Here is a 19,033-nt window from a genome sequence, read left to right on the forward strand (position 1 = left end):
AAATTGCTTCAGGTCTCTTGTTTGCTGCTGCTACTTCTCCCATTCTCTTTGCTTTTTTTTTTTTTTTTTTAATCGTTTTGTTTTTATTGTTTAATTGGACTGTCAGATGGGAGAAGAGAGAATGCACATGATTAGTGCGCCATCTTTAACTGAGAGTACTCACTATGGGTACGAGAGTCTTGTAATCAAACGGGGGTCTCCTGCTTGCAGGTGGGTTCTTTACCAACTGAGCTATCAGGGAAGCCCTTTAGTTATTTTTATTCAAGTTAATTATATCTTATACAGTTTAAAGAATCAGTGCTTGTTTTTTTTTAATGTTCCTTGGCCCTGCCCCAATTCCCTAATCTCCTCTAAGATGGCCTCTTTCAGCCTTTTAAACTGATCTTTAGGTTTTATTCTTAATTATTTTTCAATTTTAGGCATCATTAACTATTGACTTTTCAACTGTAGTTTTTTAGTCATCACTGACTTTAAAAAAATTAACTCCATATTGAAATATAGTGCACACATCCAGAAAAAAATTAAGTGTTTGTAAAACCATGACCCAGAGCAAAAATACACCATGATCAGAACCCCAGAAGTCCTCCCTTCCACCTCCTTCTAATCATTTCACTTTCTTCCCCCTGAGATAACCACTATAATGACTTCTAAAACCCCACGGATTATTCTGTTTGTTTTTCTCTTAAAACTATGGGTCGTACAGTGTTTATTAATTTGTGTGCGTCTTTTACTCTGCCTTGTGCTCGTGACATTCACTCATTGTGTTGTGTGCCGTTAGGGTTTACTTTGGAGTTGATAGGCTTGTTCTCCATTGCTGTGGACTGAATTGAGTCCCCCAGAATTCAGATGTAAAAACTTGTTTGCAGATAGAGCCTTTGTGGAAATAATTAGATTAAATTAGGTCATAAGGGTAGGCACCTGATCTGATAGGATTAGTGTGCTTATAAGAGACACCAGAGAGCTTGCTTGCTTTTTCCGCCTTGTAAGGACACAGTGAGAAGGTGAGCACATGCTCGCCAAGAGGAACTGCCTGTGCTGGCACCCCGATCTCTGACGTCACGTCCAGCTTCCCAGACTGTGAGAAAATAAATTTCTGCTCTTTAAGCCACCCTGTCTGTGGTATTTTTGCTGTGACAGCCTGAGCTGACTAATATGCCATTCTTCTGGATTGCTGTGTCCTTTTAAAGGACTTGGGAGTCTTTTTTCCCCTGCTCTTCTAGTAGTTGTAATGCTTTAACGCCCGTCGGGAGCAGGGTGTAAGGCTCTTTTGGTCAGTAGTTAATTGACAGGAACTGGAAGATAAGGATTTTTCTCCAGTGGGTTTTTGCCACAGGTTTGTTGGACTCTCTTGATTTGAGGAATGTTGAGGGAAGCCTTTCTTACATGTGAGCTCTCTTTTATTCCTATTTTGTAATTTTCCACTTTGCTTCAGGCATCAGGGGAACACATGGAATTTCCCGGAACTTTACACAAGTGGCAGGGACACTTCTGTTTCCTTGCCTAGTGAACCCCTGTGGCTTTTGTTGTGCAGGCGTGCGCTCACCTGCGAGCACACCCATACACACACACCCTCTACAACCTCGGGAATGACTGAGTGGTCTGTTGGGTCCGCATCTTTCTCAGGCGCCTAGTGATGCCACACAGTTGCCTCGAGGTCGGAGCTCTTCTCCTGGCTCCAACTCTGGGCCTAAGTTATTTTGGTAGTTGAGTCATCCCAGCAGGGAACTGGAAGGAAGAAGGGATTAGGAGCTTCCCCTTCAGCTTTCATTGCCACACATACATACATCGTGTTAAATGAGGACACTTGCTTTTGATAGAGCCTCTCTTCCACAGTGAGATTTAGCTGAATGCAACGTATTTTGAACTGTTTTTGCTTTAGATACTATTTGAACAGCTGCTGCTGCTGCTAAGTCACTTCAGTCGTGTCCGACTCTGTTTGACACTATGGACAGCAGCCCACCAGGCTCCTCTGTCCAGGGGAGTCTCCAGGCAAGAATACTGGAGTGGGTTGCCATTTCCTTCTCCCATTTGAACAACAGTACTTGAAAATGAAAATGTATATTAACAGAATCAGAATGGAATCTCTAGAAGGTAGATACTGAGCAGAGGCAGAAGAAATGAGAAACAAGGGGCCTCTGAGGAGAACAGAAATTGAACTGGAAAGATAGCATTTATGGTGGATTTGGACCTGAGAAGAAGGAAGAAAGCAGGATTGCGGCCAGAACAGTGTTATCGAAGGGGTTTCTTTGGGAATGGGCAGATCCAAGTATACCACATAAAATTACTTATGAAAGGAAAGTTTGTGGGGTTTTTTGGCCACGCCACATGGCATGTGGGATGTTATTTCCCTGACCAGGAATCGAACCCATGCCCCTGCAGTGGAAGTGCAGAGTCTTAGCCACTGGACTGTTGAGGAAGTGCCTTGACTTTAAAATAATGTAATTTTAAAACCGCACTGATGTTTGCTAAAATATCAGAAACCCTGTTCTTCACTGTTCTGTCTCCATCTGTGATGTGTCTGTGGTTACTGATGTGAGTGTTCAAGGCCCCGGGTCACCGCAGTAAGCATTGACTGCTTCCTGTGTACAGGTTGTGTGCTGGGGCTATAATAGGATGTTCTCTCCCCAGCTGAGGTACACTCACGGTGGTCATTGTTTGCATACGTCAGAAGCCAGTATTTCCTTTTCCTTTATTTAGTTTCCATCAAGTAGCTTCCATCAAGACTTAAATTTTCCAAATACAAAATTAGAATTTCGACTTTGTTTTTCCAATCGTGTGCACTCATTAACTCTCCCCTCCTCCACCAATTCTGATTTTTTTTCCTCCCAGGCAGGGGTAAAGGGGTGATGGGTTTCTTCCACTCCAGGGTCAGACTCACTGGATGCCTTTCTTTAGCTCATTAGGAGGCGAACAGATTCCTAGCAAGTAATCAAATATATGGGCAGATGAAGGCTTTAAACCAAGTTAAGCAGTTTTTTTAAAAAGCATTAATTTGAGTAGTACAGGGTTTTTTGAAGTAGGAATGTGGACCCCTGTAGGTGTTCTGAGATCCTTTTAATGGGGGTCTGCAAAATCAAAACTGTTTCGGTAATACCGTTAAGACATTATTTGCTTCTTTCATTCTTTTCCACAAGTGTAAAGTAGAATTTTCCAGAAGCGGTGTGACATGTGATATAATAACCGATTGACTACAGGAGGACATGTGAGAATTTTGGTAAAATGTTATTTATATTAACATGCAGTAGACTTTCTCAGTTTTTATTGTGATAACGTGCACATAGTATACAATGTAGTGACTGTTTTAAAATGTGTGTTTCAGCCGCACTAAACACACGCACACATCCCTAATGTTGGGCAGCCATCACCACGGTTCATCTCCTGAACTCTTTATCTTGTGAAACTGAAGCTGTATCCATTTAAGTCGCCACTCCCTCTTCTCCCCAGCCCCTGGCAACCAATGTTCTGCTTTCTATCTCTGTGCTTTTGAATATTCTAGGAACCTCATATGAGTGAAAGTATACAGTATTTGTCTTTTTGCTGTTGATGTTGTTTAGTTGCTAAGTTGTGTCCGACTCTTTGCTACCCCATGGACTGTAGCCCACCAGGCTCCTCTGTCCATGGAATTTCCCAAGCAAGAATACTGGAGTGGATTGCCAATTCTTTCTCCAGGGAATCTTCCTGATCCAGGGATCGAACACACATCTCCTGCGGCTCCTGCATTGCAGGATTCTTTACTGCTGAGCCAGCGAGGAAGCCCAAATATTGATAGATACAACCTGTATTTGGTTCAGCATAATCTTTAAGAATATAAAAGGGATCAAAAAGTGCAAGAACTGCTGACAAAGAATCTTTCATTCTTTGTTCTGAGGGACACGTGGTAGGAACACAGCCTTGTTGGTTTGGGGTGAGATCCTGGACCTCAGGTGTAAAGCTAGGTTAATTATGTATGTTCCCTAGTTCATGGTACAGACTCTATTCGCCTGTGTCCCCTTCTGTCCCCTGTCGTCACCCCATCCCCCCCTTCTTGCTGTCTGTAGTCCCTAGTTTTGGATATCCATTGTTGCTCAGTCACTAAGTCATGTCTAACTCTTTGCGATCCCATGGACTTGAGCTTGCCAGGCTTCCATGTCCTTCACTGTCACCCGGATTTTGCTCAACTCGTGTCTATAGAGTCGGCGATGCCATCTAACCATTTCATCCTCTGCCACCCCCTTCTCGTCCTGCCCTCAGTCTTTGCCAATATGAGGTTCTTTTGGAATGAGTCAGCTCTTTGCATCAGGTGGGCAAAGTATTGGAGCTTCAGCATCTGTTGTTCCAATGAATATTCAGGGTTGATTTCCTGTAGGATTGACTGGTTTGATCTCGTTGCTGTTCAAGAAACTCTCAAGAGTCTTCTCCAGCATCATAGTTCGAGAGCACCAGGTCTTTGGTGCTGAGCCCTCTTTATGGTCCAGTTCTCACGTCCCTCCATGACTGCTGGAAAACCACAGTTTTGACGATATGGACTTTGGTTGATAAAGTGATGTCTCTACTTTTTAAATTACTGTCTAGTTTGTCATTGCTTTTTTTCCAGGGAGCAAGCGTCTTTTAGTTTCATGACTGCAGTCACCATCCACAATGATTTTAGAGCCCAGGAAAAGAAAATCTGTCACTGTTTCCACTTTTCCCATCTGTTGGTAATGAAGTGATGCCATGATCTTAGCTTTTCGAATATTGAGTTTTAGGCCAGATTTTTCACTCTCCTCTTTCGTCTTCATCAGGAGGCTCCTCTTCACTTTCTGCCATTAGAATGGTATCATTTGCATTTCTGAGGTTGTTGATACTTCTGGCAGTCTTGATTCCAGCTTGTGATTGAGCCATCCCAGCATTTTGCATGGTGTACTCTGCATATAAGTTAAATAAGCAGGGTGACAGTATATAGGTTGGACATAATCCTTTCCCAAATTTGAACCAGTTTATTGTTCCATGTTCCATTCTGTTGCCTCTTGACTTGCATACAGGTTCCTCAGGAGGCAGGTGACGTGGTCTGGTTTTCCCATCTCTTTAAGAATTTTCCAGTTTGTTGGGATCCACAGTAAAAGGCTTTGGTGTAGTCAGTAAAGCAGAAGTAGATGTTTTTCTGGAACTCTCTTGTTTTTTCTGTGAGCCGACGGATGTTGGCAATTTAATCTCTGGTTCCTCTGCCTTTTCTAAATCCACCTTGAACATCTGAAAGTTCTTGGTTCACATACTTTTGAAGCCTCACTTGAACAATTTTGAGCATTACTTTGCTAGCATGTGAGATGAGTGCAGCTGTGTGGCAGTTTGAACATTCTTTGCGTTGCCTTTCTTTTGGATTGGAATGAAAACTGACCTTTTCTAGTCCCATGGCCACTGCTGAGTTTTCCAAATGTGCTGGCATATTGAGTGCAGCACTTTAATGGTATTATGTTTTAGGGTTTGAAATAGCTCAGCTGGAATTCGATTTGGATCCCAAATTAGATAAAAATGATGAATAATATTTTCATTATATAATCTCTCCCCTTGTGGCGTGGTTTCTGGGAGTTTTTTTCCCCCTTGTCTGTTTAAATGTAAAATGTTGTACCCATATTTGTATGAAGCCCCTCTTGTCAATTATAAAATATTTATAAAATGTTAAATAATTGTAACTAGTTGAGTTTTAAGTTTTTAAGGTTTGTTTAAGTGCTTGTCTTTCAGCAGTGTCTCCTGTCTGGGTGTTCACAAAACTGTTACCAGTTAATCTGTGATTACCAAATTCTTGGGCTTCCCTGATAGCTCAGTTGGTAAAGAATCTGCCTGCAATGCAGGAGACCCTGGTTGGATTCTTGGGTCAGGAAGATCCGCTAGAGAAGGGATAGGCTACCCACTCCACTGTTCTTGGACTTCCCTTGTAGCTCAGCTGGTAGAGAATTTGCCTGCAATGCAGGAGACCTGGGCTCGATCCCTGGGTTGGGAAGATCACCTGAAGAAGGGAAAGGCTACCCACTCCAGTATTCTGGCCTGGAGAATTCCATGGACTGTATAGTCCATGTGGTCTCACAGAGTTGGACATGAATGAGTGACTTTCACACCAAATTATTAAAATCCATAAATATTTATTAATTTATTTTTTTCTAGGTTGCAATAAAAATAATTGACAAAACTCAGTTGAATCCAACAAGTCTACAAAAGGTAAGATTGGTCCAACAGACGGTATTTTTTTAAAAAATGATTTTCAGTGCTAATTGCCATCTAATTTGTCCATTAATTACCTGTACTGTAATTTTTATTGTGTTTAGTACACAGTAAAGCTTCCTCTTCCTCAGATGAATACTACTTAAATATAATATTGTTTAAATGCAGTATTGTTCGATTTTTTTCCTTCCTTTCCAGTTGAAGATAATGATTTTTAAAATGTACTTAATAGCACAAACTGAAGGCTGTACTTTCAAATTGAATATTCTAAATATTGACTAGAATAGAATTATAAAAAGACAGAAAAACGTATTTTCATGTAATTAGTCTTATGCAGAGTTATACATCTTTTACAGCTAATACTGTGGTCTTTTTTCAAGTCAGCACTTTAGCTTTATTAAACTATCACTATATGTCTACTTAAGGAGTGATGATTAATTCATATGAAAGGAAAAAAGTAAAACTGAACTGATAGTTGAAAACTTGTTTGTAATACACTGCTGCCATTTGTATTATCTGGTGTGCTCAGAGGTTCTCAACATGCTGCATGTTAAAATCACCTGGGCCTCTTTTCAAGGTCCTCATGGCCCTTGGGAAGATGTCCTTGCTCAGGCAGGGCCTGGTCACAGGTATTTCACTGGTGCATCAGTGAGTGATTAGCACTCTTCATGAAAACATCCCTCTAGTCCTTTTTAGTTTTGCAAAGCCTTTATGCATTCTTCATTAGATTTCTAGACTTGGCCTGTGGTAGCTGGAAGGTACGGAGACCTAGAAATAAGAACAGGAAGTCCTCTGCCACTTAACTGAATGTCTCACTTGACCTTGAGCTAGTCACTTAACTTTCTGACATTGGGTTTCTCATCTTTAAAAACAGAGATAATTTCACTAAGTGAAGTAAGTCAGAGAAAGACAAGTACCATATGATCTCACTTATATGTGGAATCTAAAAAACAAAACAAACAAAACAGAAACAGACTTACAGAGAGCAAAAACTGTTGGTTGCCAGAGGGGAATTGAGTGAAATAGGTAAGAAAGACTTAAGTGGTAAAAACTTCTAGTTATGAAGTAAACAAGTCATGGGGATATAACATATAGCTTAAGGAACGAAGTCAATAATGTGGTGATAATTTTATATGGTGACAGGTGGTTATTGGACTTACAATGGTGATCATTTCATAATGTATTTGATTGTCAGGTCACTATGTTGTATACCTGAAGCAAGCATAATATTGTATGTCAACTAAACTTCAGTTGAAAATAAAAAAAATAATCAAATGGAGATTTAATCTTTTCATGATGGATTATATCCATGAAATAACACATATAAAAGAGTTTTGTATACTGCAAAGCAATGTGTAAGGTATTTTAAGTGTAATGCCTTATGTACATTTCTAATGTAGTTCCAATGGTTATTTTCCATTTACATCATGATTTTGAAAATCCTGTCCTTGAGGGGTGGGGTAGAGGTTGAGGTGGGAAGTGAGGTAGATTTTATCTTGCACTGAAAATGTTATTTAAACAAGTGGTTCTACAGGACATAGTGGGCTTTAAGGATTTTCAGGGTGGCCCTGGAAGGAGCCAGAAATTCTAGTCCTTTGTTCTGAAGATGAAATTATATCCCTTTCCTTAAACTTTCATTTCTTCATGCACCTAGGGACTTGGTGCTAATTATTAGGTAAGGGGTTATAAAAACTTGGTGTTCAGAACTAAAATTAGTATGTAAAGAAGTTTGCTGAGGATTCTAATGATGATACAAATCTTCCATTGTTCAAGTGTACTTGTGAATAGCTGGAATTCTAGCATTTTTCTAGGAAGAATTTTATCATAGTATTGAGTTGATTGCAATTTTTGTTTCATGCTTGATTGCTTTTTTCATTATTTTTGGTCATAGTTTTTAATTGCCACTATTCTTCTTTATTATTACAAATTACAGTTTGTCTTATCACTGTCAATTCAGTACATGATAGGTTGTCTGGCTAGCTTGATAGTGAGATTATTCAGATTTGTTCAGCATTAATTTTGGCACATAAACAATAGGTATGACTTTTAAGATTTGTTTGGTATGGTACAAGTATGAACCAGCCACAGAAGATTTATACTAAAGGAAGATCCATCCAAGTTAAATAATCTGAAAAGTGTAATGTTTTCAGTTTTAGGGCATTGTTTTAAACTGTAAATCATGTGTTCATATTCCTTTCTTATAAATTAAAAGCATTCTATAAATATTTCCTTCAGAATTCTTTTTCGCTGAGTTCCTTTTCCATGGAAAAGTGGCAGCAGGGTGGTATATGTACCTGGCATCTTACGCCCCTGGAATAGTGCTTCTTGCTTCTGGTTTTCTTCCTCAGCGTCACTTAAGTTGTTACCACACCTGCGTCAGCAACAGAGCTCTTATATTGTGATCTTAAACTCTGGAGCTTCGTGTACAGCTTTAGGAGCTAACATTTACATTAAGGAGCATTCTGTCAACAGTATGTAATCTTTTTGTACTGCCACTGCCAAAAGTATGTGGACTGGTTCATTCAGGCAGTGTTTGAACATCAGTGTTAAGATAGTTTAAAAGTGTTCGCAGTATCCTGGCTCACACATAGATCATGTCTGATAAATGCAGATAAGCAAACCTGAGGTGATTGCGTATTTGTAAACTGACATTATTTTCACTGACAAGTTCCTTATTTCTCCTTTTAATTTTTCTAGCCACTGAGTGAATAAATGTTAGATTCTAATCAGATATATCTTTCTCCATGGTTTTTTTTGGTGCTACCTAATTTCTGAGTAACTATCCCTGAGACATTTTTCTGTTTATAAATGTCTTTTAGGTCAGCCTTTAAAGAAATGTGTAATGAAAAAGAAGAAAAGAAATGTGTAACATTGTGTACCTATAATGCTGTTGAAAACAACAGGAGTTTTAAAAATGTTAGTCTTCTTCCTGGTTTTATAAAGTCATTTTTAGCTTTGATTTGTTACATGCAAATGGTCTTGCAGCCTTGTTTTGTTTTGTGTGTCATAAAGAAGCAAGTTATGACTTTATTAAGACATGCCAGTACACTAAGTGTGACCCACCTGAAGTTATTTTCTTTTCTAATCTTGGAGTAGTACTAACAGAAAGAGAAGGGAGTATAGAGTCATGGGTGGGAAAATGGTGAAGCCAGGCTACATGGATTCAAGTTTAGGCTTCAACCTAGCCTAACTTTGTGACACGTCACCTCCCTGGATCTTCATTTCCCTGCTTTTAAAATGGAAATAATAACATTATCTCTAGGGCTGTGGTGAGAATTAAATAAGTTAACATTTAAAAGCCCTTAGAAGAGCTGAGTTTTATTCCTGGCATATGCTAAGGACTGAGTGTTATTGTGTATCCTGCTGAATATTGATTTTGAGGTAGAGTAGAAGATTTTCTTTGGTTTTTTATTTTTGGAGTGTAGTTGATTTACAGTGTTATTTTAGTGGCAGTGTACAGCAAAGTGAATCAGTTATACATATATATGTATCTATTTTCTCTCTCTCTTTTTTTAATTCTTTTCCCAGAGATATTTCTGTTTGTTTCTTTAATTTTACCCTCACAGGAAGTAAGTAAAGCTTAAGAATTGAATTGTGGGTTCTGACTTGGGTCTCATAGGACCTATTTGCTGTAGATTACTTCTGATAATGGCTTAAATGTGCGTGTTTAGTATAAAGTACTGTAGTAGTTTGCTCAAGGTGTTATAATAAAGTACTGTAGACTGGGTGGCTTTATTTCACAAATTGTGTTTATTTCACACAGTTCTAGAGGCTGGGAAGTCCAAAGTCAGGGTTTCTGGCATGGTCGGGTTCTGGTGAGAGCTTTCTTTTTGGATTGCAGAGAGCTGCCATCTCACTGTGTCTTCACAGCGAAGTGGGGGGAAGGTGTGTGAGCACATGTGCATGCTCTCTGATGTCTCTGCTTAAAAGGGCACTAATCCCATCATAAGGAAACACCCTCATGACCTCATCTAAACCGACTTAATTCCTGGATGCCCCATCTCCACATATCACATTGTGGAACAGTTTCATGAGGTAAGCTCTGTTACTCAGGAGAGAGAGGCCAGGAGGTAAAGTAACCTGCCGAGTCCCCTAACTGATAGATGTGCGAGCAGTCATTTCATGATGGGTGTAGTCAGCGTGGAGTTGAACGTTAGTGGACTCTTAAGTGAAAGCATGTTTAGCTCAGTTTAGATAACAGAGCAGTTGGTGTAAGCAGTGTCCTCGGGTCCCTCATTAGACAGGATTTCATTGTCGTTAGATGCTAGAGTTCCTGTGTCCCCACATACAGAGGCTTTTTCACACTAACTAGCCTGATGGATATCTTTTCCTCTTCATACTCTGTTAGGTGAGTATTACTAACATCTTGACTTTCCATTGAGGAGACAAACTGAAAAGTTAATATAGTAAGCTCTCCAGTTCGTAGGTGATGGAGCAAAGATGTAAATCTTAGTCCAACTCCAGAGCATGGACTCATTGCATTTCCTTACGCTACCCTTCTGTGATTAAATTTCCCTCGTTGTGGTGGGAACTAACCTGAGACTTCACTCTGTAGTGGTGGTGAAGAAGTTAGTTAATAATTTCAAATTTGAAGAAATATTTCAAGTACGTGAGAAAAGAAAGCCTTGTTCCCCACCTCCCCTTTTGAACTTTGCATAACTCATGTCTTAATGCAAATTTGTTTACTCACTCTTTCACTTAACACGCACTTCTAGTAAATACCTGCTGTGTGCCAGGCACTCTTCTAAGTACTGAGGATAAACACTTAACCAAATGAAGTTCTGGCTTTCATGGAATTGACGTCATGCTAGGGGAGTAGCAGTGAGCAGATACGTGGTGTGATGTCATGTCAGTGCCATACAGAAAAACAGAGCAAGATACAGGAACTGTGTTTTCCAGTTTTTTGTATTCTTGATGCTCTGGCTGATCTGGGAGAGAGTACTCCCAGAATTTGCCAGCTCCTGGAAATAGAAAACTGCTCCCCTCTGAGGATTGTTCAGGTGCAGACCAAGCAGTGCAGAGCCCATGCTCTGACCACGTCCTTTGCTTGTTCTTAAACTCCAGGAGCAGCTATTTCTCTGCGCTGCAGGTACTGGGCACCTAACAACTATACTTACACCTGAGATCTGCTGATATTATCCAAAGGAACCAGTCCTCAGCCTGCTCGCCCTGCCTGGACTTGCCTTTCCTGTGGAAACCAGGATAAAAACTTGCCCATGCTTTCCCCTTGCTCTTCCTGCCTCCTGACCCATCCTGGTGCTCCCTCACAAGGCCCTGAATGGTACTGTGTGCCCCTTTTTTGGGAACTCTAAGAACCATCCTTTTAGTGGTAGTCTTCTCCTAACCTCTTGACTCACCATACCTGAATAATAACTTATGTTTTAAAATACAGGGTGAGGAGATAGTGTTGTGAGGAATGTGTAGGGGTGTCCTCTTAGTAATTCATTTAAGAAACTTTATTGTTCTTCTGAACCAAGCCTTGTGATGATAAGTCAGACAAGTGCAGTGAACTCTGGGTGAACCCATATGGTTTGCAGTAAAATTTTACCTAGGCCTTGAGGATCTAAATGTTTTTCAGTAAGTCATGAAGCATGCAAAGACATTTTCAGTCCTCCTTGCAGTGCTGACATGGAGGTCCTCATTGTGCATTCTTGGAGAATTGCACAATGTGAGGAGCAGCAGCAGCAGCGGGCTGCAGAGGCCTGCAAGTTTGCAGGGCCATGTAAGGCCCTGAGCCAGAGCCCGTATCAGGCCGAACTGGGAGCCTCAAACGCCCCGGCTCTTTAAGGAACAGTCATCTGTGTATAATAAATTTTTCAGTGGTTCCCTAACCTTCCCCTGGGTTCTTCTGACTGAGATTGTGTTGTTTTAGAAATAGTCTTGGGACTTACCTGGTGGTCCAGTGGTTAAGAATCCACCTTGCACTACAGGGGATGCGGGTTCGATCCCTGGTCAGAGAACTAAGACCCCACATGCTGCGGAGCAACTAAACCTACATCCCACAATTACTGAGCTTGGAGTGCCACAACTAGAAAGCCCACGCGCCACAACAAAAGATCCTGCATGCCACAGCTAAGACTCGATATGGCCAAATGAAATTTTTTTAAAAACAACAGTCTTTTTGATCGCCTTACATCAATATAAGCAGTCCACCATCTGTTTCTTAAACTGGTACCGTTTAGTTAAAAACAAGAACTGTGTAAATTAATGAAATAATTGACTTTTTTTTCCTAGTGTATGTTTGTGACAGCTGGTTAGCTAGCATTAGAGTTTCCGTGGTGGCTCACTGGTGGAGAATCTGCCCGCAGTGCAGGAGACCTGGGTTGGGAAGATCCCCTGGAGCAGGGCATGGCATCCCATTGCAGTATTCTTGCCTGAAGAATCCCATAGATAGAGGACCCTGGTAGGCTGCAGTCCATAGGATTGCAAAGAGTCGGACATGACTGAAGCAAGTGAGTTAGCACTTAGCCAGCTTTAAACACACAGAGAGATGGAGGCATTCTTCTTCCTGTGCCTCTCTGTTCCAGTGTTGATGACTCCAGTTATTGACCAAATTTTTTTCTTTTCTAGTTAAACATCTGTCATCTAGAAACATGTATGTTCTCTGTTCCTTCATGTGGAGCTGTGGTGAATATGGCAATCCAAAAAGAAAAAAGCCCAAACCCTACTAATGCAATATAATCACCTATTTTGAGTCTTATTGGTCCCATCTGCAGAATAAACACTGAGCTTCTTGGGCCAACTACAGGACTTGCCCTCAACACAGGGCTAGTTTATTCCATATTTATATTTGATTTTTTTTTTCTTATCTGAATTTATCTGATTTTTGCTGAAAGCCATTTAATTGGTTTCCTGCTGTAATTCCAGTCTGCCAGGGGTAGTTTTGAAAAATGAGTGTTTTGTATTACCTGTCACTTCTAATCTGGTGCTCTGTGCTTTGGACAAGGATGTCTTTGTCCAATTAAAGATCTGACAGGGCAAAGACAGAGCCCTCAATGGAGAATCCATGTTATAGTTGATCTTGCTGACCCAGGAAAACATTTTTTTCAGTAAGATTCAAGCACCATTCTTAAATCCAGACTATTAGGAAAGGAAATCCCTCTGTTTAAAAAGTATTAATCAAAATTACAGAAGAAAAAGAAGAATGAACCTTAAATTCAAATATGCGCAAATTATGAGAATTCCCTGGTGTTCCTTTGGTTAGAACCCTGCCCTTCCACTGCAGGGGGTATGGGTTCAGTCCCTGGTCAGGGAACTGAGATCCTGAGTAACAGCACGGTTCAGTTCAGTCACTCAGTTGTGTCTGACTCTTTGTGACCTCATGGACTGCAGCACGCCAGGCTTCCCTGTCTATCGCCAACTCCTGGAGCTTGCTCAAACTCATAATCCATCAAGTCGGTGATGGCATCCAACCATCTCATCCTCTGTCCCCTTCTCCTGCCTTCAGTCTTACCCAGCATCAGGGTCTTTTCCAGTGAGTCAGTTCTTTGCATCAGGTGGCCGAAGTATTGGAGCTTCAGCTTCAGCATCAGCCCTTCCAATGAATAATAGGACTGACTGGTTTGATCTCCTAAGTCCAAGGGACTCTCAAGAATCTTCAACACCACAGATCAAAAGCATCAATTCTTCAGTGTTCAGCTTTCTTTATGACAGCACAGTACAACCAAAAAAAGGAAAGTATGTGTAAGATACATACCAGTTTACTGAATGATTATTGACCTGTTGACTATGGATTCCTTTTATCAGGGTCTTTCTGGGAAATTCTGCTTACACCCACTCAAGTCTGTTTTCTTAAGTCGATGTTTTTTTTGAAGCCACTGTAATGCTTAAGAGGTCTGTAAGTGACCTTTTCTTGGCATCCCAGGAAATCTTAGTTGTGGGACAAACCAAAGAACTGTATATTTGGAAGCAGAGAGAACCGGTTCATGCTTTTCATATGGTCTACAATGTAATTTACTTTTACTGTTAACCACACTAGGTTATTTGGAGTACCTTTGCTTCAGTCTCCTTAGGCCAATCTTTTTTAACCCTTGCTGTGCATTAGAATCATCTCTCGTGGAAGTCTCTGGCTCAGCGGGTAAAGAATCTGCCTGCCATGCAGGAGACACAGGAGATGTGGTTTCGACCCCTGTGTCGGAAAGATCCCCTAGAGGAGGGCATGGCGATCCACTTCAGTGTTCTTGCCTGGAAAATCCCATGGATAGAGTAGCCTGGCGGGCTACAGTCTATGGGGTCACAACGAGTCTGACATGACTGGGTGACTAAACACACAGTGGAGTTTAAAAAAAAAAAAAAAGTCCATGTTTTCTTCAGAATACTCCACCCCCTGGAGGTGCCGACTGGTTGGGTCTAGGGTGAGGCAGAGGGATCCGGGTGCTCATCTCAGATGAGAATGGATCCCGGACTTCTTTTGCTTCCCTGCAGGGTTCTTAATTTCTCTCCTCTTTCTGAGGGTGCCCTTTGTTAAAGGTGACCCCTTCCTCTTGTGGGCTGGTGCCACTACCACTGCTGAATATCTCCTCCCTCTCAGACTCTTCCTAACCAAATTTCTGGATTTCTTTACTTTTCCTTGCCCATCTGGTGAAGCACAGGTCATTTTTGGAATCTTTTTCATCAAGCAGCTCTGTTCATCTTTTTCCTTTGTTAATAGCTTCCTCTTTCCATATTGACTTGTAAGAGGCTAAGTAGCTCAGGCCACTAACAAAAAGAGTTGTTAGAGTCCTAGGTTTTTTTAAATTCATTTTTAAAAATTGAAGTATAGTTACTTATATAAGTTAAAGGTGTACAATATAGTGATACACAGTTTTTAAAGTTTATACTTACTTTATAGTTATTATAAAATGTTGGTTATATTCCTGTGCTGTACAATAATCCTTATAGCTTATTTCATACCTAATAGTTTGTACCTCTTACTTCGCTCCCCCATAATGCCCCTCCCCCCTCCCTTCCCCCCCATGGGTAACCACTAGTTTGTATCAGTGAGTCTGCTTCTGTTATATTCACAGTTTGTTGTATTTTTAAGATTCCACATTTGAGTGATATACAATATTTATCTTTGACTTTTTTTACTTAGCATAATGCCCTCCAGGTCCATTCACGTTACTGTGATGGCAAAGTTTCATTCATTTTTATGGCTTGAGTAATATTTTATATATACACACATACCACATCTTTATCCATTCATCTGTTGATGGACATTTGGGTTGCCCCTATATCTTGACAGATGTAAATAATGCTGTTGTGAACATTGGAGTGCATGTATCTGTTTGAATTAGTGTTTTGGGTTTTTTTTAAATACATACCCAGTGATGGAATTGGTTGTATATAGTTCTGTTTTTAGTTTTTGAGAAGCTCCATAGTTTTCCATAATGGCCGTACCAATTTACATTCCCATCAATAGTGTGTGAAGGTTCTCTTTTCTCCACATTCCGACCAATATTGATCTTTGTGTTGTTTTTGATAGTAACCATTCTGACAGATGTGAGGTAATATTCATTGTGGTTTTGATTTGCATTTCCCTGATGATAAGTGATATTGAGCATCTTTTCATGTGCCTTTTGGCCGTCTGCATTTCCTCTTTGGGAAAATATCTATTCAGTTCCTCTGCCCATTTTTTAATTGAGTTGTGTTTTTTTTGATGTTGTGTAATATGTGCTGTTCACATATATTGGATATTAGTTCTTTATTGGTCATATCATCAGCAAATATTTTCTCCCATTCAGTAGGTTGCCTTTTCATTTCATCAGTAGTTGCCTTTGCTGTGTAAAAGCTTTTAGGTTTAATTAGGTCCCATTTGTTTATTTTTGCTTTTGTTTCCTTTACTTTAGGAGAAGTTCCAAAAAATATTGCTGTGATTTATGTTAGAATGTTCTGCCTATATTTTTCTCTAGGAGGTTTATAGTATCCAGTCTTACATTTAGGTCTTTAATCCATTTTGAATTTATTTTTGTATATAGTGTTAGAGAATGTTCTAATTTCATTCTTGTACCTGTAGCTGTCCAGTTTTCCCAGCACTAGTTATCAGAGAGACTGCCTTTTCTCTGTTGTGTATTCTTGCCTATAAGTGTGTGGGTTTATTTTTGGGCCGGTGAGATACTGCTTTAATTGGTGTAGCTTTGTAACATAGTCTGAAGTCAAGGATGCCTCCAACTCTTTTCTTTCTCAAGATTGCTTTGGCTATATGAGATCTTTTGTATTTCTATGCAGGTTTTAAAATTATTTTTTCTATTCTTTGAAAAACACCATTGGTATTTTAATAAAGATTTCATTGAATCTGTAGATTGCCTTGGTCAGTATGGACATTTTAACAATATTGATGCCTTAGAGCACTCCATCTGAAAGCAGCAGAATACACATTCTCTTCAAATACACATAGAACATTTTCCAGAATAGATCACATGCTGGGCAACAAAACAAGCCTTGGCAAATTCAGGAAAAGGTAAACCATATCAGATGTCTTTTCTGACTACAACACTGTGAGACTAGAAGTCAAGTATAAGAACAAAAAAACTACAAAAAACACAAAACACGTGGAGGCTGAACAACATGGATCACTAAACCAGTGGGTCTCTGAAGAAATCAGGAAATAAAAAAAATACCTAGAGCCCTGACTGTTACTTACAATCCAGGGTCTGCATTCGGATCTGTGTGGTGAATCAGGTACAGGGTACAGACTTTTACAGCAGGATGCAGGAGACGAGCTCTAATACAGACCCTTCACCTTATGCACTTAAAATACTGAGAATTAAAATGCATGTGTATTGTTAGATTTCAAAAGTGATAATAAAAGTGAAGGAAAATATAGCTTCAATGTTGCTGCTGCTCTAGAGGGGAAAATTTCAATTTATTGCCTGACTTATTTTCACTTTGGGTAGGAGGTTTAGAGTAGATTTTGAATTAAGGATATTAGAGTTTATTTTTAATTGTACCAGTGGTTCACTGTGCTATTTAGAAAAGTCACTGAAAAACCAAGTATGTTAGCACCTTATTGACTGGGGATGTACTAATATGTCTTTTGTTGCCTGAAGGTTATTGACCGGAGACATATCAGTACGTTTTTAGAGAATGATAAGTTAGCATCACCGTGAGAAGTTGTTAGAGCTTAAAATTATCAGGGGTTCACTATACAACTTAACGATTGTCGTTGTCATTCACATTTTGCTCTGTTAGGTTTTTCTTTCAACCAAAGTATTTATTATAAACAGGAAATTTCCCAAAATGATGCATCATGATATTTTGAGTGTAGAAGAATTTTTCAGTGAGTTTTATGCAGATACTTTCTCTGATTTTCCGAGCAACATGTATACTAGTGTCTCAGAAGATGGTAGTTCTTCAGAACATAGTTATGATTCAGACAGTGTGAACGTTATACCAACAAAAAGAAAAACCTTAGTGATTGATTCTGATCCAGAAAGTGAAAATGAAATTCATGGTGCTGGAGAATGCTCCTTTGCTTCAGCAAAAGAGTGCAGAAGATATTTCACAGAAATTAGCAGACTTAACAGGTGTGTCAGGTATAACTACTGAATGTAGTAACCTGCAGTGCTAGTGAAATAACAATTTTTAGCTAACCAAAATAAAAATCACCAGCCATATGCATTAGTTTCTACAAAAATCCCCCGGTCAGTAATGAGTTAAAGGGGTCAGACTTGGAGCCCAGCCTGAAGAAAATCAATTTGCAAAAAAATTGAAAATAGGTTTAAAAACTAGACCTTTGGGAAAGAATCCTGGCAATAACAGCCAGAATCACAGCCACATGTTGCTTACTGTGTGCCAGGCACTGTTCCAAGATCTCTGCCTGTCAGATCGTTTATCCTGGGAGTACCAGAGGCCCAGGAGGTCCAGCCACCTTGGTTCAGTCAGTGAGTGAGTGGCAGAGGCCCAGGTGGGGCCAGGTAGTGTGCTCCGGAGGTCAGAGTCTTAATGACCATGAACGGTCTGCATCATTCATTGCCTGTTGTCACAGCAGCCCTGTGACATTATTTTTATCTGTAGTTTACAAATGAGCAGTTCAAGTAATGTCACATCCTTGTCAAGTTTTCGTCTGATTTTTCAGTTCTTGCCCATCTGGTAGATATAAAACTATGTCAGTGTGGTTTTAATTTGTATCTCCATGATTGCTTGATGCGTATTACATCTTTCATATTTGTATTGGCTTTTGTTCTGTCAATTGCCTGTTGAAGTCTTTTGTTCAGTTTGTATTGAATTCTTTTTCTTAATCATTTTAGAGATTGTATATTCTGTATACTAACATGTGACATGTAGCTTCTTCTGTTTGATGGTATATGTTTTCATTCTCTGGATGTTGTCTTTTGATGAACAGGAGAGATTCTTAATTTTAGCACACCTGAATTTATCAATCTTTTCTTTTATGGTTTGTACCTTTTATGTCTTGAACAAATTCTTCCCTGCCTGAGGCCATAAAGATAGTTTTCTCTATTGTCTTTAAGTTTTATAATCTTTAATCTACCTTGAAGTTGTGCATATTGTGAAATAGGAATCTTAATTTCATGTTTTTTTCATGTGTTACATCTTACTGTCTAGGCTCTCCTTTTTCCATTGATAACTGCAGTACAGTCTCCATTCATGCCTGTACACACACACACACACACACACACTTTGTTCTTCGAAGTGTTTTTTCTGGTTCATTGCACAATTGCTATTTTAAAGACAGTTATTTTACACTTATTTTCACATTTAAAATTTTTATTTTCAGTAGTAAAAGGGCAGATGATAAATAGAATCCCAAAATACGTGACAGGTAAAATCTGAGCTAAAATTAGAAGCACAAGAGTGACAAAGGAGGCTTCCTCTCTCAGGCTGTGTGTGGCATGTTAAGTAGAGGAAGAAAGATACAGGT

At 39.7% G+C, this 19,033-nt stretch overlaps 1 protein-coding gene across 7 annotated transcripts in view; it reads left to right on the forward strand.

Annotated features, from left to right (window-relative positions):
• MARK3 (microtubule affinity regulating kinase 3) overlaps positions 1-19,033 on the forward strand; it is a 102,172-nt gene that overhangs the window by 31,221 nt on the left and 51,918 nt on the right. For all 7 annotated transcript variants that reach the window (XM_043489303.1, XM_043489296.1, XM_043489298.1 and 4 more), the window contains exon 3: positions 6,118-6,171. In XM_043489303.1, coding sequence (XP_043345238.1) covers positions 6,118-6,171 — 54 coding nt within the window. The remainder of the gene's footprint in view (positions 1-6,117; positions 6,172-19,033) is intronic.

This window comes from Cervus canadensis, chromosome 17 (genome assembly GCF_019320065.1).
Source record: "Cervus canadensis isolate Bull #8, Minnesota chromosome 17, ASM1932006v1, whole genome shotgun sequence".
Classification (NCBI taxonomy): domain Eukaryota; kingdom Metazoa; phylum Chordata; class Mammalia; order Artiodactyla; family Cervidae; genus Cervus; species Cervus canadensis.